Source organism: Nicotiana sylvestris, chromosome 4, assembly GCF_000393655.2.
Source record: "Nicotiana sylvestris chromosome 4, ASM39365v2, whole genome shotgun sequence".
Classification (NCBI taxonomy): domain Eukaryota; kingdom Viridiplantae; phylum Streptophyta; class Magnoliopsida; order Solanales; family Solanaceae; genus Nicotiana; species Nicotiana sylvestris.
Genome location: NC_091060.1, coordinates 154012276 through 154035939, shown reverse-complemented (window position 1 = coordinate 154035939; position 23664 = coordinate 154012276). Strand labels below are relative to the sequence as shown.

General features: G+C 35.0%; 1 protein-coding gene and 1 long non-coding RNA gene across 3 annotated transcripts; one reads left to right on the top strand and one right to left on the bottom strand.

Moving 5' to 3' along the window:
- Window positions 1-7444: 7444 nt before the first annotated feature.
- On the top strand, window positions 7445-8569 carry LOC104238223 (uncharacterized). Its single transcript, XR_713834.2, has 2 exons — window positions 7445-7904; window positions 8243-8569. It is a non-coding gene; the product is annotated as an uncharacterized lncRNA (long non-coding RNA).
- Window positions 8570-9675: 1106 nt separating this feature from the next.
- LOC104238224 (agamous-like MADS-box protein AGL66) lies at window positions 9676-23092 on the bottom strand. 2 transcript variants are annotated; one of them, XM_070172304.1, is made up of 11 exons: window positions 22494-23092; window positions 12661-12714; window positions 12472-12487; window positions 12303-12364; window positions 12161-12188; window positions 11794-11855; window positions 11578-11677; window positions 11222-11278; window positions 10957-11123; window positions 10675-10871; window positions 9676-9961 (listed from the first exon to the last, which is right to left on the bottom strand). In XM_070172304.1, the coding sequence occupies exons 1-11, from the start codon at window positions 22532-22534 to the stop codon at window positions 9867-9869; spliced, it is 879 nt and encodes a 292-aa protein (XP_070028405.1). In that variant the 5' UTR covers window positions 22535-23092; the 3' UTR covers window positions 9676-9866. The 2 variants fall into 2 exon arrangements, with proteins under 2 accessions (XP_070028405.1, XP_070028406.1); XM_070172305.1 differs by lacking the exons at window positions 12472-12487; window positions 12661-12714.
- Between the last annotated feature and the right edge of the window lie 572 nt (window positions 23093-23664).

Genomic DNA, 23664 nt, shown 5'->3' with positions numbered 1-23664 from the left:
ACTTACTATGAGACTATTCTAATCAGTACAGGTAGTGCAGAATTCCAGCACTTTTCGGGTTATAACACAAATGAAAACGTTTATAACTTTTCAAAAACCATTATCAAACAGATTATATCTGTTGAAGAATGGGGAATTTTAACAATGAAAGAAAGACAGATAAGCCTTAATAAATCACCTATGAATTTTACTTATTGGGATTATATCCAAGCATTTGATAGAGTACTTTATTATAACAATGAGAGGCATAAACATACTTGGTTTATTAAAGTATGTGCAAAGGTATTTACAGGACTAATCCCTAACTGGTTTTTAAATTGGTAGTCATACCACGGTCCCACAACAAAAATCCTGCATGAACCATTCCTTAAGTTATACAAAGAATGGGCAAAAGTTTCACCATTCCTAACTGAGTTATATCACGCAGATCATATCTGTTTCCTAGATATTGACCAAATTTGCTTCTTTATTGAATTCTCTATCCCATGGATTCATAAATGGACTCCTGAATTAGGTTTTACGGAGGAACAAATCCCTTGCTTATATAGGATATTTTACAATAATTTTTGGGACAAATTGATGAAGAATGATCCCAAGACAAAAACATTATATGGACAAGAATTATTGGATTCTATTAAAACACAAATCCAAGTATACTCGTCCACTCCACAGAAGAAAATATTTGATGACAACTCCGTCAAACATATTGCTCGAAGAATCTCTGTTCAAGACGGAGATAAAACCGAATTAGTAAATAAATATCTGGAAGAAGTAAAAAGAAATTTACTTCAAACTTTGAATCAATGTGAAAGATCAGACACATCAATGCACAGTGAAACAAGTGGCGATGATATCGCAGAAGAAGATTCACAGCCGATGCAGCCAGAAATAATATTATCTGACAAAGAGAAAGAAAAGGTGGAAAAATTCCTCCAACAAATGAACGATTTAGACAGAAGAAGACTTTGACTAAAGCCGCTGAAGACCCCACACAATAGTATCTGTAGCAGTAGCATTAGCAGCAGTAGCAGTAGTAGCAGTAGTAGCAGTAGCAGTAGCAGTAGCAGTAGTAGCAGCAGTAGCAGCAGTAATAGTAGCAGCAGTAGTAGCAGTAGTAGTAGCAGTAGTAGTAGCAGCTACTACTGCTACTACTACTACTACTCTACTGCTACTACTGCTGCTACTGCTACTACTACTGCTGCTGCTGCTGTTGTTGCTACTACTACTACTGCTGCTGCTGTTGTTGCTACTGCTACAGATACTGTTGCTGCTGCTGCTACAGATACTGTTGCTGCTGCTGCTACAGATACTGTTGCTGCTGCTGCTACTACTACTACTACTACTACTAATTGGAGCGAGTGAGTACCTATTAGTTTAGAATTATTTTCTAGCTAAAGTTTAGATGATTTATTCTGATATATGTGCATAAATTTTCAGATTTTTGTGATATTCTTATATGTCATTTTCATGTTGAAAATTTATGAAGCAACAAAATTCTTTAGAAATACTTTTGAATGTTTATTTCATTCTTATGCCATGCTTTACATTTAAGGATAACAGTTTGAGTGCATATAGTATGTCCCAGAAAGGATCTAGACTTGAAAACTCACAAGAAGAAGTTTTAGAAAGAATTTTTTTTGGGAGTATCCTTTATTCTGAGAAGGAGTCATCGTCCAGGCCAAGGGTCCTGACCCAGGCGTTGACTTCCTGAAACTACTTGTGCCAAAGTAGGGAGCACACGAACCGAGAGTCTCGTTGCTGAGAATTTACTTAGCCATGCTAAGGTATGATACATGAGCACTAAGAACCATGAAGCGAGTGTCACCTCGTGGATTGGGCCTATTCGATCAGGTTGGGATCGAACCCGTGCCGATCACACGGTAACTGAGACAAAATTAAGTTAGGATAGTTGGAACTCCCAAAGTATAAAGTGAAGTATTTTTTATAAGAAAGAAAAAGAAAAGAATTTCTTTTAGAATATTCATAAACTGTTATTATGCAATTATTTTAGAATTGTTCTTATAAGCTTTATGTTTTACATGCATTTAGAATCTTTACTCGTAATGTATATGTTATTAAAGTTTCATTCCCTGTCGTTGAGACTCACTGAGTACAATGGATGGTACTGGCGTTCTCTTTTGGGAACCTACGTTGGTCTGCGGCACAACGTAGGAACCGCTTTTGCAGCTGAGCAGGCTATGAGTTAGGATTTCCCTCTCTTCCAGTACTATTGGTGAGCTCCGCTTTTGTTCGTAGAGTATTTCTTAGAGTCATCTTTACTTAGCTCTTTCTTTGTTTACTTAGAGAACTGACCAGGAAATCTCATGTCCTGAGCAGTGCGTCAGTTTATCAGTAGAGACTTCATAGACACATTCGATGGGTTAAGATTAAGATGTTCTTGATAATAACTTAGCTGTATTTCATTAGTTACTACAAATAAAGTTTTGAAGTTGGCTTATTTTAGTTATTTAAATTATTTAAAAGTATTTGGTTATAGTAATGCTTTGTGGCATATAAAGTTTGAAGTTATAATAGATTTGATAAGCATAGTTGATTCACTCGTTTAGTGATTGGGTGCCGGTCCCGGCTTGTTCAGAAAATGGGTCGTGACATTATAAGTGATTCCTATCTTCATCACATAGCAATATTTTTTAAGCAAAAGTCACCATGATACAAAACACACGTTCTTCAGATAAATATTGTACTCTTTACGCTGGCAAACAATATTTATCGAAATAAAACACGCTCTAATCCAAAGTGTTGGGCCCGTGCTTTCACGGGCTTATCCCATCTAGTACTGTAAATATACACTCAAAGATTCCATATAAAATTCAGATAAAAATATGTAGTAGAAAGGAGAAGTAGAAATTGCAAAAGAGAATTTCAGACAAAACTTTATTTTTTAAAATTTCCAAGAGTTACTATCTTCCTTCGGGATGGATGGGTGAGGCAGGGAAAAGTTTAACCCGCCTCACTTTCTCTACACAAATTAGCCTTGCCGCTCTTATGTTTTCGTCTTTTGCTTTTTCCCACCTTGCAAGATTCTATTTCAAACCGTGTTATTTTATTAGTTTTGGCTTCTTACTAAGTTTGTGCCACTTCAATCTATAACATACACAAGGATGCTGGTTAATGGTATTTTCTATTTCTATATGACCTTGAAGTTGTAGTTGTATTTTATCATTTACATTTAACATATGGACTTGTCGCTAATCTGAACTAATTTACTAACAAGTTAAGAAGAAACTTGCGGTCGAATAGGGTAATGTTTCAAGTAGTGTTGCTCTGATTTACAGTCTGGCTAAGAGAATATTGCAGCACATACTCTTACTCTAGAGCACAGGTACATTCACACCAAAAACTCTCTTTTAATTGTGTGGTTCAATTAAAATATAAGAGGTTAACGAAAATTAGTCAGGTCATCATACACATGTAATGCAAATTAAATGTCACCAACACCTATAGTAGTATTATTTCACAAAAAACAACACTATTACGAAATTAGAATGTCATAAAGTTTGAGCACATCACAGCTCAGTTGCAGAAAGTCAGTAACCTAAACCGAGGTAAATCCAAAATAAGTACCCCAGTGTTATAAATAGTATTTTATTTACGGTAAATGTCTATATTTTAGAGAGAATTTAGGGATCTTACTTGGTGGCTAAGTCACTCTTTCCCTATAAATAGAGTGGTCTTATTCCGTTGTAAATCATTCCAAATAAATAAGAATTCTCTCTCCCCACTTTTCTTTGCAGTACTATTCTTCTTTTATTATTTCATAACACGTTAGTAGCACGAGACTCTAACCAATTGAGTAGAAGCTTTGAGATTGAGCATAATGATTGTCAATTGTTCCATGAACTTACTTCATGATTAAATTCTGGATTTAAAGTATGTATTTTACCGTATATTTCTCTTTATTCTATAATTTGATTTTAAATACAAGCAAAGAAAATGAATTTTCATTATAACTCTAATGGAATTAGTAAGAAATTATAACCACTCAAAGTGGTAAAATTTCTATGTCTTGCCATGATCAAAGTCATTTATGATCGTGAGCACAAGAAGTGAAAATCTGTCCCACTGAATTTGCTTCATTCTCATTCACTTAAGGAAATGTGATAGCAATATGTGATAAGTCTGAAAAAAGACAAAATTATTACTGGGAAGGTATCAATGGATGTGGACGTGGCAATAGACGAAATTATAATCGTCATCATTGTGATAATGAGAATAATAAGGATTCTCAAAACAATCCTTCACTCTATGAAAGTAATATTTGTCATCGACTTGACATGAGATTTTATAAAGTACATATAGATGATTATAGTCCATTCATGACGTGAATGTGACACCATCTGATTTATGAATACATATTCATTCTTGGAAGAATATGAACGTACTAGTGGTAGTGAATATACCACACTCATCTCTAGAAGGAGATTATTTGAGATGATATAAGAAAATAATATCATTATTATGGTATGAATGATCATTGGTCACGTACCTATTGTACGCCAAAATATTTTGGTAATGTGATTTTAAAGAATAAGATTAATGCAAGAAACATATCTTGCATATAATTTTAACCATAACATAATGGTATAACTTTCTCTTTAAAAGAGATATTCACCATATGCATGTTGATGTATATGTGATAGTACAAAATTAATTGAGAGCTCCGGAAGAGCCAATTATACTATTTTGGAGAAATACAATTGATTACCAATAAGGTATCGTGTTGTAGTAAGTCTCAAAGAAACTTATTCAACTTCCAAAGTAAACGTGAAAGCGGTTGATTATATTGAGACTATAAATAAAGGAAAGATTTAATATCTTCTATTGCTACAACTTGTAGCAGGGTAATATGTATGTAAAAAGTTACCCGCTTTATTCTCGAGTTTGTACTACACAAACAAAAGAATGTCACAATAAAGTAGAAGTTTATTAATATAAAAACCCATATCATTATAAACTTGGAGTTTATTGATAATTGCATACGTCATGGTGTAAATCTGAAGTTTATCAATATTGATAATTTATTCAGTTGGCATAATTAGTTTAGCCATATCAATTTAAGTATGATGTGCAAAAATAATAGAGAATTCACATGGGTAAATATTAAAGAACTACAAAGTTCTTTACGAATTCTCTTATATTGTTTGTTCTCATTAATTAATAGACCAACTAAAATTGGGATTGAATCCCATGAATGCTGGAAATATCAATAGTGAATATGGGTCCATTCACCTACCATGTATACCACATAAGATGCATCTATAAGATGATTACATGTGTGATTAGTATTAACTCGCAACCTGGACGGTGTTTGCGAGGTAACTTGCTCAGTAATTTTATTTTGAGCATAATTTCCAGATTTTCTATTCAAAAAACTTATCTTGATAAGTTGGTTTACATCACAGTTGATTTAGCAAAACTTATTTATTGAGTGCCTCCACTTAATAGCTAAACTATTGCTTATGAGAACAAAGTTTATCTACATCAGTTTGATATAGATTATATATGAAAGTATATTACATTCTCCCCTCACAAGTGGTTCAGGTTGAGGAACCAAATAATTATATCTTATTATTATTGATGTGCGGTGTATATTTTTATTAAAATCGTAATGCACAAGGATGGGTTTCCAAAGTTGAGGAAGCAAGTTAGTTTTTCTAACATGAGGGGGAGACATAATAAACAATTGAGAAAAAGTTACGTGGAATGCATTATCATATGTACATCTAGATCTTCGAATAAAATAATATGAACTTGAAGTTCATAAAAGGATAATTCATTTGCAATATATTGCAAAGCATGCCAGACGCATTTGCTGACCCAAAAAAAGTAACTATATTCTCATTGTAAATTCTCCTATTAGAATAAGTCCTAGAAGGAGTCTATGGTACGCTTAAAGCATATAGACAAATCGGTTTCAAATAAACTTCTTGATAAAGAAGATGACCAAATGATCATAGTAAGGAGGAAAGTGATCTAGAAGATCACAAGACATAACACTTCATAAAATCTCAGGAGAGGTTCAGGTACCTGAATATATGAATGAAGAGATCTCTATGTTATGTCTATATGAAAATAAGGAGGTTGGAACCGATATAAAATATTTTTGGCGACATCTATCATAGAGCTAAATATATATGAGGATCTTAAGTCTAGGAAACAATTCAAGTAGAATTGATTCCATATGAAAGACATGTAGTTTTGGACCTGCAGTTCAAGTACTTGAAAGTATAAAGTCAATGATATGTGTAATCAGTTTTCGATATCTTATTTGTCTAGCATGATATGAAAACTGGATATGCATTTAATTAAAGTCTATTATATGACTAATATATCTTAACTTATATGACAATCCTTGAAGGATTTAAATTGCTTAAAGCATATAAATTTCTTGGTCATGAAGTACTACATCCTAAGTACAATTTGTGCACATTTGTATCTTGCTATAATCATAAGCATGATAATGTGATAGTGAGAATTTTCAAGGTGCAACATATTCATTGGAGTTAATATGAGTGATTTATTCACCAAATCTTTATCGACATCAACCTTCAAGAAGTTAGTGTACAAGATTGGGATGCAAAGGCTCAAGGACATGAATTGATGCTCTCATTAAGGGGAGTTAATGCATGTTGCACTCTTTTTTCCTTATAAAGTTTTGTTCCAACGGGTTTTCCTTGCAAGATTTTTAATGAGGCAACCAAAAGATGTATTTCTAAACATGTGTACTCTTTTTCCTTCTCTAGAATTTTTTCCCCACTGGGTTTTATTTTAGTTAAGGTTTTAACGAGGTACATTATTTGTTGAATAGACATTCAAGGGGGAGTGTTATAAATAATATTTTATTTATGGTGCATGTCTATATTTTAGAGAGATTTTAGGGATCTTATTTGGTGGCTAAGTCATTCTTTCCCTATAAATAGAGCGGTCCTATTTCGTTGTAAATCATTCCAAATAAATTAATTAAGAATTCTCTCTCCCTACTTTTCTTTGCAATACTCTTCTTCTTTTATTATTTCATAACACCCAGAAAGTATTAAGTATTATTTTCGGAAATCACATATTATTATTACACAGATAATTAACTACTACCATCAAGGGGTGTGGTTGTGATGTACGCCATCTTTTACCCTTAACTAAAGATTTCAAGTTTGAGCCCTAAGAATAAAGAAATCCCTAATAAGGGGTGTTTCTTCTTTTAATGGATCTTAGGCGATACGAATCTGAATTAGTCGGGTCAGTGATCAGTTCCGAATATCAAATGATTATTAAAAAAAAGATACATAATTAATCTGCTCAAATAGAAAGATACATTGGATGTTAATAGAAGTTGGCATGGCGGTATTGAAAGCATTCTCATTCACGTGTTTGTAGGATCAAGCTATTATTTGAAAATTACACCATACTACTATATTATATACCCGTGCAGGTTCACTCCTAGCTTCATATTTTTCAAACTAGTTTTTTTTAGGCACCACATCCATCTCTCTCGTTCTCACTGAGAAAACAGTTGTTGTCACTGAGCAAAATCGAAGGTTCTCCTCTTCAATTTAAGTGAAATTTCTATTTCAAATGTTTAGATCGATCCTACGTAATTCTCTATTGTTCTTAAGAATTTGAGAAATGACCGGAAAAATCCCTGCCGGAGAAAATTTCAATAAAATGGGGGATTTTTTCTGTGAACACGGTTCGCAGACTCATTCAAATCGCTGAGAATAATATCAATCTGCTTGAAGCCAAACGCAGAGAGATACTAATTGGAAAAATTGCTATAGCTGAACACCATATCATCACTGATCTGGAAATCCTCATCAAAAACGAACAAGTTATAAAGAAAATTGTGGAAGATATTTTGATGAAGCTTATTGGAGATCAGCAACGTCAAGGTATATCTGTCTCGCGTATTTTTTGTTGAGTATATTCGTGTATGTCTAAATACTTCGTTCGACCAGCCTATATTTGATGTGTTAATGATCTTCAGATCTGTTGTTTAACCTTCTTCAAGTTATTACTAGTATATATGTCACTAGAGGCGTCTTCATATTGCGCGGTAACTTAATCTATCATTCAATCTTTGTAGTGTGCTAGTTAATCTGAACGACCTGCTTCACACCTAGTTAGTATATGTTATACATCCCTAAAATCTAATACTATATTTATACACACAATATATTTATACTATATTGATAGAATGATTAGTTTTCTTTATCAATTTCGGATGCAGTAAAGAAGGATGCAGAAACAACGACTGATGAGAAATCTAAGAAAGACTGTTGGGACTGAAGAGTTGAAGGAAGGTAAAGTAGAAGATATGATGCTGATACAAAAGGAGAAACGGAGAGCTCATACTGTTGGTATGGTGGTCCTTTAACAAGTTGTTTGTGATATAAATAAATAGTTGTTGGCAGGATAATGATATGAGTTGAGCTTACACAAAGAAATAAGAATTTATATAGGGGGGACCCAACTTGTTAGGAATGAGGCTTAGTTATTTTTGTAGAGAACATTTGTACTCTTTATTTTTAATTAAATAGAGAGGCATTAGAGCTGACGTTGAGGCTGCTAACGAGTCATTTAGGTCTAAAATTTGCTCTAGCACAAAGTTGCATGGGTGCATTATTAGGTTCAATTTCAAGCCATATATCCCTGTTGAGTAGAGGTGGCAAAATGATTAAAAGAAAATAGTTATCGACCCATATTATCCATAAAAAAATGGGTTGGATAATGAACCATTTAAAAATCAGTCGTATATGGATAAGAACCATATTATTCACTTAGAAAATAGTTAACCAATGGATAACTAATGTGTTTACCTTTTACATTTGTAAAGCCTCAAATTGGAGTTCCTTAAGTTTGAAAGACTATAATCATATTCAAGAAGTCATGGATAATATGGATATCTATATTATCCGCCGGATAACCCATTTTTTATCCATCTCAAGTACGGGTCGGATCGGATAATTTATCCGTTCTTTAAAATACCCGTTTTGACCTGCTCATATCCGACCCAACCCGCCCGTTTGCCGCCCCTACTGCTGAGAATGCAATACTCGGACTTTGACTTCAAGACCGAGTGCTTAAGAAGCGGATATAGCCATTCTGGTTAATTAGTTCAAGAAGGTTGTGGTTGTTTTAATCAAATCAAATTAGAAAAGAATACACATTAAGCTTGCAGTGTTGGCCTTTTATCACACTGTCGGCTACTACGAAACAGAGAACCTTAGTCCTTATCCTTTCTATGAAATTGCAACTATTGTTTCATTACGGGCTAGGCTACTAATTACTTTTAGCTTGTAGAATCTTAAATAGGAACCGGGTACATGATTGCCCAAAGAATGACATTTTAAGCAAGGTTAATAAAATGGCTTTGTAAAACCAACACTTGGCTTGTTTTAGGATTTTTTTATTTTTTTATAACCGTGGTGCTTGAGCCAACTTGGCCCACCTCGACTAATTTCACGGGATACCTGTTGCCTCCAACCAGCAACAGATATCAGGTAACTCTATTCACCAAGGCTTGGATATATGAAAATTAACCATCCAGTATTTTTTGCCTCCGCTAGGATTTAAACCTAAGACCTTATGGTTCTCGTCCACTTCATTAACCACTAAGTCACACCTTTGAGTGTTTCTAGGAAATTTGTTATTATAGGGGAGTTTGGGGCAGCAAGAACACCATATTTATTGACGAGTTTCACTAAATCGCGATTTTGGGACAAAGTGTAGTACCATGCTGAGAAATTCTCTAATCTAGTAATTTTGCAAATAGCAGCGATAATAAAAGGGGACAGAGAGAACAAAATGAAAAGAACAAATGACAAATCTAAGTATAGAACAACAGTGATTCCTCATAGGGGATCTTGGTTCACCGGAGTGAGTTGAGACAAGAAGAGTTCAAGGAGTGCTCGTTCTCTGGGTTGTGTCTCGGGAAAGGGATCATTTCCTGTCAAAACGTAAGTCGTATCAATGCAAAATCATATTTCTAAATCTGAATCCTTCAACTTATACTTTCATGCAATTATCCTTTTATCAATATAGGATCAAATGTATTCTATTTAAAGGTTACATAATCTGAGAGGAAAGGTGTCTAGAAAGCCTAGAAACATGGTACTAATTAACTTGTTAAGGCGGCCAGTTATGCAACTCATTATTGGATCACACCTAGAGGGGAAAACATTACTATTCTCTGTGTATACACCAAACTAATTATAAGCATATGACTTTTCTTCTATCACTTAAGTATGGTTGGTTAATTATGTCTATTTTTACCGAAATATATAACTTAATCATGACTAACTGATGTGATTTGGTGTAAATACCGGATAAAGATAAGTTTCTCCCATTGAAGACAGGGATGGAGCATGCCAGAGTATTTAAAAAAAAGTATATAGAAGTCTAAAAACATGGTGTAAAAGGGTAAAAGCTAAATGTGAGGTGCTACCTCACTAAAGAAGTTTGCTGCTAAAACACACGCTGAAAAACTACCTATATCAAAATTCTCTCAGTTCTGGATTAGATTTTAAAGAAGTACCTCAGCTTCAATGAATTTAGTTTGTATGGAGATCCTTATTACTAGTATCTAAGAAGAAAGTACTCCAAATGTATGACATTTTTTTCTTATGGCTCAACAATATACTAAGTGTAAAAGATATTAACCTGTTGGATACAACGGTGGCCACGGAGCATTATTGACATCAATGATGCCTTCAAACGACGACGTTGGACGTTGTGGATCATTTTCAAATCGATTATTTGGACTCAGATGATCTGTTACTACTGCAGAGACAGTTGGAGTGTGAAGTTGAGTTAAAGATGGTGGTAACATGTTTTCCATGCGTTGATCAGCTTCGTCTCTGCACCCAAACAAAGCCTCAAATCTAAATATAATTTAAAAAACCAGTGAAAAGGACCACCATTTTGAGAAAGAAAAAAGTATACCTGAAGGGAAGAAGCCCATTGGAATCAAGAAAATTCAGAATTTGGACGTGAGGATCTCTTTGTGAGTGTGGAACCCAATCCATGAATGTATTTGAACTAGTATTTGGAATTGAATCACTTGTTGCCACATTATTCACCACGTTCACATTCTGTGATGCAAAATCCATCTAAAAATTACCAAAACACAAGGTTCAATTACTTTGTTCTCAGACATGTCAAAGTTATTTGTAATTGAACAAGAGGAAATTCCAAGAAATAAACTCACCTGTGGTTGTGTGGTGGTTTGTGCTTGGGGAGAGTTATATGTTTCCTCCAATACTTGCTGCGCCATTCCATCAAAAAATAGAACGTAAGTTCGATTAATGGCTTATAAGAAAACTAATTAAGGACAGATGTATGATGGTCAGCCCGGTGCACGAAGTATCCTGCATTCACGCAACGTCAGTGGAAGGGCCGCACCCAAGGAGTATGATGCAGGCGGTCTAACATGATGCAAGCATCGATGGTTGATTCCACGACCCGTGACCTATAGGTCACACAGAGACAACTTTACTGTTGCTCCAACTTTACCCTTCAACAGCTTTATGATGATCAGAGCAAATTTATAACTTGATAACTTACTTTACGAGCTTGGACTTGCTTTAGTGTCTCCTGGAGTATTTCTTCCCTATATTGTGCCTCACATACTGTGGTGATTTCGCACAGATCACCTTCATACATTCTGTAAAATGGTAAAATTAAACTTCAATATGTAGCATGTACATTAAAAGTTTATATTGTCAGTATAGATAATTTGATTAATGTGATTTAACGAAAAATATATGATTAGCCATTTACCTTAATCGCCTATCCATGTCTTCTAGTTGAGTCTTATATTTAAGAATTTCTTGTTGAAATTCCTGAACCAATTTTAACTTAAACATGAGAGAAAGAAATCACAACGCTAAAACGTTACAATAAGCCGATTAGCATCATTGCTAGGGACGGAGCTAGCATATGCCGATTACCGGTTCGGGCGAACTCAGTAACTTCAGTCCAAATTCTATATTTGTGTAAAAATATACATTAAAAATGTACAGATTTATTATTTAGAGCTCAGTAACTTAGAAGATTAGAACCCTAAACCCATTAGCTTCAAATCTTAACTGCGCAACCGAGCATTATGGCAATTATATATAGGAGTTCAGGAGTATTTTCTGCATACCTCAATATGGGAATCAACGCTCGCTGGGCTGCTTAAAATACAAGAATGAAATTAATTTAAAAAATAGAGGCCATTTTTCGAAGAAAAAAAGCATTTCATATTTCATATTAGAAGCTACAGAAATTTTGAGGTTATATTGAACCTGGCTGCTTGATACGTTCGATCTGTTTCACATTTTAGCTTAGCAATAGCCCTTTGGAGATGCTGCAAAATTCATACCCAAGAAAAAAAGAAAAAAGAAATGTTAGTTCATTTAAAGGAAAAAGGCAAAAAGGAAAGAAAACAAACAAACAAAAACCAACAATTCGTACCTCTTGGTTGTGTAAACTTTACAACAGAAAGCACGTACAAACAAGAATTCGAACAAACAAGGTAAAAGAAAAACATATCAATATGAGCTCAAGAAAAGAGAAGATAAATATTTCTGTGTAAAGAAGAGGGGAATTTATATTCTATTTGAAGTCGAATCAGTGAATTTCGAATACTAAATGGTTCCTTACCGTCCTCGATCATGTTCGGGGAGATTAACATAACGTGCCATAATATCTTCAATGCTGTTAATTATAAATCAAAACACCCCAATTAAAAAAAAGAAAAGAAAAGAAAAACATAAAATGATTAAGTTGAAATAGAGAAATTGATTCTTGAAAACTAAAAGGAGAGATTTAATACAAACCTTTTATTTCCAGAAAAAGTACTAACTCTACCAGAAGGAGAGAACATAATGAGAGCAACATCAACATCACAAAGGACAGAAAGTTCATAAGCTTTCTTGATAAGACCATTCCTTCTTTTGGAGAAAGTGACTTGCCTATTTGTTGTATTCTCTATTTTTTTGATCTGAAGTTTTACTCTCCCCATTATTAGTCTCCTATCCTAATTCTGTAGAACTACTATCTCCACACCTTTTTAGGTAAGGATGCTAAATATAGATGTTTGTACTATGAATTGACAAGTCTTGTATATGTCTCTTTCAAAGAAACCTGAAAGATATTTATGGGTACCAACTCAAATAATAAAGTACTCTAAGCTTATTGTGTGGAGGAAAAAGAAAAAGAAAAAGAATGAATACAAAATGCAATAACAAGAGAGATGGTGGAGGTTGAGGAATTAAGTAAAGAAGATAGAGAGGAAAAGGAAGGTACAAAAGGGAGGAAATATAACAACTGGATTTGGCAACATTAGGCCATTCCAGAAAAGATGACAACACTAAGTTAGCCGCAGAAATAAGAGATGGCGGTGTATTCTCGGCGCCTGTTAAAAGGTGGTTATTAGAGAGAGAGATAGAGCCTCTAGTCCAAGACAGAAGGTAAGCAATTTTACTTGGGAAATTCTACAATTCCAACTTAAGTTCTCTGGCATATGAGTAGGAGATTTGGATTTGACGTTATAAACAAGTTACTTGGAATTATTCAGCAGTAAATAAATGAGTTGATGTTGCTTTCTGTAGATATTCTTAATGGCTGAGGGAATAATGTGAGTGTTACGTAGTTAATCGTTATATATAACAACAATTTAAGTCGTTGACCATGTAGTATTTGGTTCGAGGAAAAAATTATAGAATGTGTGAACAAATGCCTATATTGAAATACGAATAAGATGTAAAAATACTTTTAATAACATAAAATTTATTATACAAGAATTATCCAAAACAATAGTACCACATCGTGTTAAAAAAAAAACTATTCGATTGATTTAGTCCTACATTTACCCACCGGCCACACCCTTCTCTGCTTTAGCACTTCGTATTCTCGGTCTAATTATCCACATAAAGTGAAGTCTTTTTGTCAAGTCTAATTTTTAAATAGAAATGTTGAGGTGAGAATTATTAAAAGATATACTATAAAAGGGTAGTTAGGTGTATAAAATATTCTTGGGTTAGAATCCTTAACTTATAGATAAAAATTATTAAAAAGAATATCATATTTATGATAAAAGTCAAGTCCTTAATTAAACCAGTAATCGGTCAACTTTTGTTTACAATATAGTCGAACCTTTCCGGTAAATATACGTAGGCAGTAGTAGAAGTAGTAATTCCCGAGATGAGCAACGATTACATCACTTGTGCATGTGATAGCAAAGAGAAGCAAAGAAAAAGAGAACACGTATAAGGTGAGAATGACGAAAGAAAGAAACGTTCGCAGGTTAGAAAATATCCAACTTCAAGGGGCCGGGCAGTCGGGCATGCACCTAGTTCCCAACGAGTAGTGTGATTCAGTTGAGAGGGTGATAACACCGAGGTGGATACCCCGACGTGTCCTATGTTTCCTTGATTCCTTGACACCCTTCAAACTTAGCTGTTAGCTCTCTTTTTCCCACATTTGCCCTGCACGTGTGCCTTTCTCCTTCTTTTCCTCTCTCTTCCTATCTCCTACGCTCTTACAACTCTTTAGTTTTTCTTTTCATCTTTTAATTTTATTATTATTATTATTATTTTGTATCTGAAACTTATTGATTCTATTAATTTAAATTCTTAATAAGTAAATCATCTTAAAGAGGTATTATTGAAAAATATTATTGAGTCGGTCTATCTATAAGGGGTGCTAGATGGACCAAACATTCATTAATTATTCCTTCACGTAAAATCCTAGAGCTAGCCTATATAAAAAATATTATGGGTGTTTAAGTAGTGGTTTTCTATCATAATAGAATAACTAGAGAGTGGAGGAGTTTTCTGCATTTACGGGATTTTTAGGTTGTGGGCAAGGGGATTCATCCGCTTCGTGAGAATTGCCGAGGACCAATAATACAAGTTGTGATCGCTGCAGACAATTGCGGATCTACCTTGTGCATTATGAGTGTTTAGGCACCCATTGCACTTGGAAAAAAACACTATTACTGTAGAAACATTAGCAATTTTCAAATTAGCTCGTAGTCAAAGTAGAAAATTTCAAATTAAGGATAGTGGAGCACTCATAATTGGATCCGTCAATGACCGACTACAAATCCACTTTCGCGAAAGAGGAATCCATAAGTCTCTTAACTTGTATTTACGATTAAATTCTACAGAAAGTATTTTTATCAAAATATTTTCGATTCCCCTAAAAAGATTAGAGAAATTACAAATCCACCATGCCCGTAGATGCTCACATTATTTAGTTAAAACAACATGAAAGGGACATACAAAATAGATTCTTATACACGTTGTGATTGAGCCGTGGGCTATGTGTTGTGGTAATATTGATATTGTTGATTTTGGCAAAGTTGTGGCATATGAACACGTGTGGTGCAAGTTGATTACTGTGTTGTGATCCTGATACACATGCGGCGGTATAAGCATACGGGTTGATGCATGCAGTGAGAAGGTGAGATTTATATGCGTGTTGCTAGTAAGGGAATTACTTGAAGCCATGTGGTGAGATAAGGCGGCTAAAGCGCGCGTAACTATTTCGGGAAAAATATTTTAAAAATTTAAGTGCAAGACTCACGCGGTAATATAAGGAAGATTGTGTTTGTAAATTGTAAAATATAAATATGAAGTGTGGTGCCTCGATTGTGATTCTTGTTATACACTCTGTTGAAAAGGCCCGTTGATTGAACAGTTATTGTTACTCCTTCATTTGTTTTACGTGTATTTGATTACTTGTTGTTCCTATCATATGCTCATCCTTATTGTCCTTTGTTACTTTATTATTCATTGTTAGTCTTAGCTTATTGTACTGCTTTGTTGTTATTCAATTCTTGCTCCCATTATTAGAGTATATTACATTCTGTTCAAGTTTCTTTTGTCTAGTAGGTTGTTACACTTCATACTTTCGTGCGTGAAAGTACGCCATAAATAAATTGATAAAAGCTCGAAAATGAGATGTTACATCCCGTATTTTTGCACGTTAAAATTTCGTCGTAAGTTAATCGACGTAAACTCGGGAATGAGATTATTTTGGGATTGTCACTCCTCCTTTTTCCCGAGGGGATAAGGAGCTTTCCAATTAAAGTGACATTATTCGAAATGAGATTATTTATTTAATTCAGAGTCGTCACTTGAAATAATTTATGGTGTCCCAATTTACCGGTTTATATTAGAATCCTAAATCGAGGAAATTGACTCTATTTTTTGGTCCGCGAACACAGAAGACCGGGTAAAAAATTCTGTTAATCCAGAAGATGGTGCCCGTGAGAGTTTTCACCAATAAGACTCTCATTTTATTTCTCTAATTTGGTTGCATAAAATCCAAGTAACTGTATCTTCCAATTTGAACATCTTTGCCAATTGATCGGAAGGACTTGAACAGGGTTTTGGGGTAAAAAGCATTTAAATTGAATTACAACTTTGGGAACCTTTTGGGCGAAATCATTGCCGAACCATTATAACTTCTGCACTAGTTTCAACTTTGGGGGAATATGGATTTTTGTTTTAGTGTGACTGAACACCAGAGAGAGGCTGCCTACGTATCCTTTCGGAATTAGTTCAAAGAACTTTTGTTTTTAATTTTCTTTTGTTTTTCTTTTCTTCTATTCTGTTTTTTTTTATTTTTCATTTCAACTTTTTTTTTTGTCTTTTCTTCTTTTTTTTTTCATTTTTCATTTCAATTTCTTTTTGTCTCTTTTTTTTATTTTGTTTTTTCAATATCACTTCAGGTTCCAAAGAGGGTAATCAAGGGAAGGTACCGGCTCAAAGGGTTTACAAAAGAGTTAATGGTGTTTGGTTCGCGAGAATGAAAGTCTTCGTCATCCCAATCGGAGCATTAATGCTATATCGAGGATCAAACATAGTACCTGTTTCAGGGACATTTCCTTCGATGTTTCCTAGGTACAACACTCTCTTTGGCAGTACTCTTGTTACCATGTATGGATCTTTTACAATCTGGAGCCAATTTTCCTTTAGTTGTTCAGATTCTTTATTTTATTTCCTTAAACCTATTTTCATTGCATTCTAATTCTTGATTCATTATTTCGATGTATGACAAAGTTTTAGGATCTGCGTATGAAGTTCGCAAGCATGTCATGTTATTGAAATCTGAATTTAACAAAACTAAAAAGAGAATAAGAAAAGGGAAAGAAAAACGACATTCCTAGGCAATGAAATATTAATTTCATTTGAGTTTTTTTATTTTTGATTTGATTTTTTTTTGAATTTTAAAGATAGAAGGGTTTACATCGGAAAGCAAGACAATAAAGTAAAACATCCGGATCACACCTTAAGATAATCTAGATGCAGAAAGGATAGTAAGACTGGCTACCGAGACTCCCGTCTGATGGGGAACTTTCAGGCTTGGCGGCCGTTTTTTAAGCTTTTTTTCTTCTCGGCAATGGCTGCAATGGTCTTCAATGCCGGATCAAATTCTTCATCTTCACAAATCATTTCGACTATTGGCCCGGTGTTGTGAGCAGGAAACTGATTGTTTATCACATCAGGAGCCTCTTCGTCCCGAAGAATGATTCTTTCAGCTTCAATCAAGTCTTCAACTGCCCTCTTGAGGGTCCAACAGTCCTCTGTACTGTGTCCTTTTGCTCCAGAGTGGAATTCACATATAGCATCATCTCGGTGCGAGGGGGACTCAGGGTTCGGCCGGTTCGGGGCCACTGGCTGCAACAGACCTTGGTCGATTAACTTTTGGAACAAACTCGAGTATGATTCACCAATAGGGGTAAACTGATTCTTTCTGAAAGGCTCTTTTGGGCGATAATTGTATTGGGGATCATTCGGTTGGGGATTATATGGAATTTGGTAAGAAAGGACATTTCTGGGAGGTTGAACTCGGTTTTGTATATAATGTTGTGGTCACGTGTAAGATTGTGCGTTCATCACGGCATAGGGAGGCGATGCCACAACGTAAGCAACATCTTAAAAGGGATAATAGTGTGGTGGGACCTTAGGAAGCACATATGATAGGTTGAATGACCTTCGGGCCCCCCTTGAGCTTGAAGCCATCATGACTCCCTCTTCTCTCCCATTTCTGTTCATCAAACCCTCTGAACCATTCCGAGCAGCCTATGATGTGGCCTTAAAAGCAGCATGACTCAAGATTTGGCCAGTTTTTAACCCGTTTTCTACCATCTCCCCAATTTTGATAGCCTCAGTGAACGGCTTACCCATAACGGACATCATATTCTGGAAGTAGCCCGCCTCTTGTGCCTGTAGAAAGACCGCAACCATTTCTATTTAGTCCATTGGAGGTTTTACCTTGGCAGCTTGCTCGCGCCATTTGACCGCATATTCGCGAAAGATTTTCGGAGTTTTATTATTTAAATTGGACAAAAAGATCCTGTCGGGAGCAATGTCCACATTATACTGGAACTGGCAGACAAAATCTCGGGCCAAATTATCCCACATATGCCAATGGGTAATTTCTTGATCCATGTACCCTTCAGAAGCGATTCCTGCCAGACTTTCACCGAAATAGGCCATCAAAAGTTCTTCTTTTCCACCCATCCCTCTCAGTTGATTGCAATATCTTTTTAAATAGGCGATCGGGTCTCCGTGCCCGTCATACTTTTCAAATTTTGGCATCTTGAATTCAGATGGAAAGTGGACATGGGGAAACATGCACAGGTAAGTGTATGAGACACTCTTTTGACCACTAAGACCTTGCATGTTTTTCAGGCTTTGTTCCAAGCTTTTCATCTTTCAAGCCATTTCTTCATGCTCGAGATTTTTGACTATTCTTTTTGGTTCAGTCAGACACTCATACTGTGGAGGACGAGTATATGAGTTCAGAGTGACATAGCACATATCCTGTTGAAATTGTGGTCCTTGGAATGTGAAAGTCGAAGGTTCGAAATACGACCTGGGCACGGTGAAGACAGGTGCTGCAGAGAACAATACTGGAGGTGTCTTGGAAACTGGCGCCTGGGGGCGAACCACAAAAGGCATGCCAGGACCATTAGACGATATTGGAGGGTGCCCACATGAGATGAGCAGATTGGGCACATGGATGTTGGTAGTCTCACCTGATCTCACGATCAACTCAGGGAACCCAAGGATTGCACTTTGTGGTTCCCTACCATTAGACCTGAAATCCCAAATTTTCAATATGCGGAGACGCAATATCCTATTCTCTTCAGCAGCTGTTGATTCTGGGTGTGGAATAGCCGGTGTTGGGCTATCCTCAGGATTGATAATTGGTAGATGACTTTCGGAGGCCATAAGAATCTTTCTTTTGGATCTTGTGAAGTAAGGATGAGAAGCCAGATTACAAACAAAACCAACCACATGAACAGAACCTGACTAATTTGCACACCCAACAATCTTGCTAGTTTTGAGACGCTTAATAGATAGGAAATCGCACGTTAGGATGCAATGCACCTAAACAGTTAAACGCTTCTACCATGTATTTGCATGATTGCATGTTTCAACCCGGCCTTAGCTACCTCTTTTTCACTCTGTACCTCTTTTCTTTCTTTTCCGCTTCTCTTTAATCAACCTTGATTTTCTTATTTTTTTTTGCCGCTTTTTTATTTTTTGGCACTCTCTTTCTCTTTTTATTTTTGTCACTTTTTTCTTTCCTTTTCAGTCAATTTTTTTTTTCTCTTTTTTTTAAGCTTATTTTTCAATCAATTTATTTTACGTCTATGATCGAATCCGATGGGGATAGCATACGTATCATAACGCCGCATGAATCAGATCATTACGTAGTTCAGGATAAATCAGGAATGGGGTAAGCAAACTAACTTTTTTTTTACTTGCTTATAACACTCAAACCATGAAAGCGTTTAGAAAAAGAATATAATTTTTTTTGCATTTTGTTTTTCATTTTTTTCCCTTTATTGAATATTCGAAAGAAAGACTTTTAAAGAGGAAAGAAAATATTCTTTTGGATTTTGATTTATTTTGGATTTTCGAAAGAAGGACTTTTAAGAAAACATTAGAATTTTTGAGTTTATTTATTTTTCTTTTTTAATTTACAAGAGTACTTCTAAAGAAAAGCAAATATATTTTTGGACTTTTATTTCTCAATTTTTATGACATTTACAAAAGAAAACTTCTAAAGAATAAAAAAAAATTCTTTTGGATTTTTATTTTTGGTTTTTTTTTTTAAAAAAATTTGGGGAAAATACTTCTTAAGAAGGGAAAAGCATATTTTTGGATTTTGATTATTTAATTTTTTTTTTGAATGAGAGACTTCAAAAAAAAAGGAATTTTTTTGGGGGTTTTAAGACCTTTTCTTTTTATTTTTTCTTTTGAATTTTCTAAAGGAAGACTTCTAAAGAAGGAATTTAAGAAAAATATTTTTTGGATTTTTAAAATTTGGGCCGAAACCGATGAGGTTTGCTTACGTATCTCACATTCGGTGAGAATCAGACCCACGTAGTTCGGTCAGTTTTGATCGAAAAGGGAAAACATCACTTTTGAAAACATTAGCCTACTTTCTTTCTCTTTTTTTTTTTCAAAATTTCGACAGAGTTTTGGATTTCAAATACCTACCTCTCACTGTTGTTTTTGTTTTTTTGTGATTTTTTTATTTCTTTCCCTATTCTAGAAGCCGGTCAACATGCAAGCCGAAGCAACCAAATGCGTAAGTAGCACGTAAAATGCATCACGACGGTCTTTTAATTCTAGGGTACACTTGTCCTAGAGGAACCTAACCCCTGTGTTGAGTCCCCAAAGTCAAATGCACGTGATGCAAATAAACGTTCCTACTATGGATCTGGCATGAGGCTATGTTATTCTAAGTTTAAATCCTGGGGTATATTATTCTAGACCTGGCTTACCCGAGTGGACAACTCGATCTTGAGGGAGGGGCAGCGTACCGGGAATGCAGAAGCTTCACCGGCTATACAACTGGTCCGAACCTCATTCTAAAATTAGGATATGACTCTAACAGAAAAGAAGCTACGCGAAGTGCACACTTCCTAGAAGATCAAAAGACTCAGAGAGAAGAGGGTTCCGTAATAGTTTATATACAGCTCAAATAATATCAAAGCAGTAAAAAGCGACATTTAGCACATTAGGCTCAAACACGTAAAAATTAGATAATAAATGAAATCCAAGTATAACAGTAATTTCAAACTCGAATTCTGAACCCTGAACCCTGAACCAGAAGTTCTGGGTTCTTTTTCCCAGCAGAGTCGCCAGAGCTATCCCACCTCCTTTTTTCCAAGGGGATAGGGAGTTTTTCCAATTAAAATGACATTATTCGAAATAAGATTATTTATTTAATTCAGAGTCGCCACTTAGAATAATTTATGGTGTCCCAAGTCACCGGTTTATTTAGAATCCCAAATCGAGAAAATTGACTCTATTTTTTGGTCCACGAACATAGGAGACCGGGCAAGAAATTCTGTTAATCCGGGAGAAGGTGTGAGACACTCTCGATTTCCGTGGTTTTAGCACGGTTGCTCAACTATTAATAATTGGCCTAGTTATATGAGTTATTACATATTTAACCTATTGTGCATTTTTACCTTTTAACCACTTTTAGTATTTATGGAATTTGTCTGAACAAGTCGCGATGTCGCGCACTCGTTTATTTTTATACACATTGTGAATCGCATCACATGAAATGCACCCGTGATCCACAACATGTATATTATATTATTATTGTTCGAAGTTATGGTCGGATCACATGAAATTCACACCCGAATTGGAGATTATGTAACATAACTATGTTACGGGAACCGTACCTGTAACCGTGATGATTTAATTATGCGCCTAAAGCAAACTACGATGTTTATGAATTATTTTTTCTAAGTTTGAGATTATTTGTAAAGGCTATTGATTATGCATAAGAATAATAGGCCAAGTATGTTTTAGCTATTTACGAATATGTGCCAGTTTTTTTATTAGAGAAAAGATGGGCTAGTAGCATATTAACTTGCTGGTTAGATGACCAAGAAGCGAGTAGACATAAGATATATTTACCAGTTTCACGCACAAAGAGTAATAACATACTGCAATAAGCTCATTTTGATGTCTCAATAAGGACATAAAAGGTTTACTTCATTGCTACTTCTGGATTGATTCGTTTAGAGCAATTCATTTGAAACTGCAATTTGTTCATTATACAAATATATTATTGACACGGTTTTTTGGCGGATGTAATGCAACTCCTGTTGCTACTACTTAACAGACTAATTAGTAACAGAACAATTCAATTGTAGATCTGTTTCCTTTGAAGTTATTTTTCCAAATAATTTTGGGCCTACCTGTCTCTGTAAAATGTTTCTAACATCAGTAGTAATCTAAACAAGGACCATTGTAAAATATGTCAATACCTATTTCTACAGTAGCTAACATACTTATTCAAGACAGAAAGGAAGAGAAGTTGTTACAACCAACATCCACAACCTATTATTAAGGATATGACATCGAAGATGTTTGCCGATGATTATTTTAAGTTAAGATAATTTTATTTATTTTAGGGGGGGGGGGGGGCAGGGCAGAATTACAAACCTTTTGAGGGGCCATCCTCTTCTCAGTACATCAGAAAGCATCGGTAGCTTATTTCTTCACCACCCCAGCCTCGTTGAGCAAAGAAAAACTTGAATAAACCAAGTACGGGCATGGACAGATTTGAGTGGAGCTCAGCAACTCTTTTATATATGAAAACTTTCGGATTACAAAGATGGAAATTCGCAGATAAAACTCGACCAAGCTAAACTAGCAACAAGAGACTCGTCAACAACCTAATGCGCAGGAGAGTTTCCAGTTCAAGACAAGCAACAATCGCAGCAAAATCGGTTCAATTAGAGCTTCGCCAGCTTTTTGTAGATCTGAAAAAGATAGTTTAAAAAAAATTCAATAATCTATTCCTTTCTGATTTTCTTCGAATTTGCAGCGCCTCTTTTGGTCATGGCTTCTTCTTTTATTTGATTTCAGATATTCATTTTGATGTTTCTGAGTGTGTGTGAAAGAGCTGGTGCGATGGAGGGTGATGGCTAGGTTTTTCTCTATGGGGAAAGGGTCTCAGTTACCTGTTGTTGAGCGAGAGATCGAGGAAGATAATAGAGGGGAAATGGCTCTAGATTTTTTGCTGAAGGGGTAGGGTCTGGTCTCTCTTAGGGCTTTGGAAAGTGTGTGTTTTAATGAGAGGGGGTTGGGCCGGTTCGGATCAGTGGGGATTGGGTTGGGGGTGAGATTAGGGAAGATTGGGCCATAGGCAGTGTTTCTGGCCTAATTTCGGAACTAAACAAAAATTCCTTTTCTTTCTTTCCTTTCCCTTTTTTCTTTGATTTTAAGTCCTAACTTAATTAATAAAAACCTAAATTAGGTCCTAAATCAAATGTAATTTGTGATTAAACCTAGTTACCTATTTTATCGTTTGAACACTTGATTAATTCAAAACTAATGAAAGACAATTACTAATTTAAAGCTAAAAGCTAAAAAAAATGTGAAATGATATTAATTTTTTGTGATTTTTGTTTAATAATGTAATTAACTTATGCAATTAAACTCTAAATACAGTTAAAACCTATAAATGCTATGTAAAGAAGGTTTGGACATTTTTGGCATTTTTTCTATGATTTTAAAAATATTAAATATGTAACTAAATGCAAACAACAATTAGCAAGAAATTCCTAAAAATTCTATAAAAATTAAAATAATTAGAAAAATCCTATTTTTT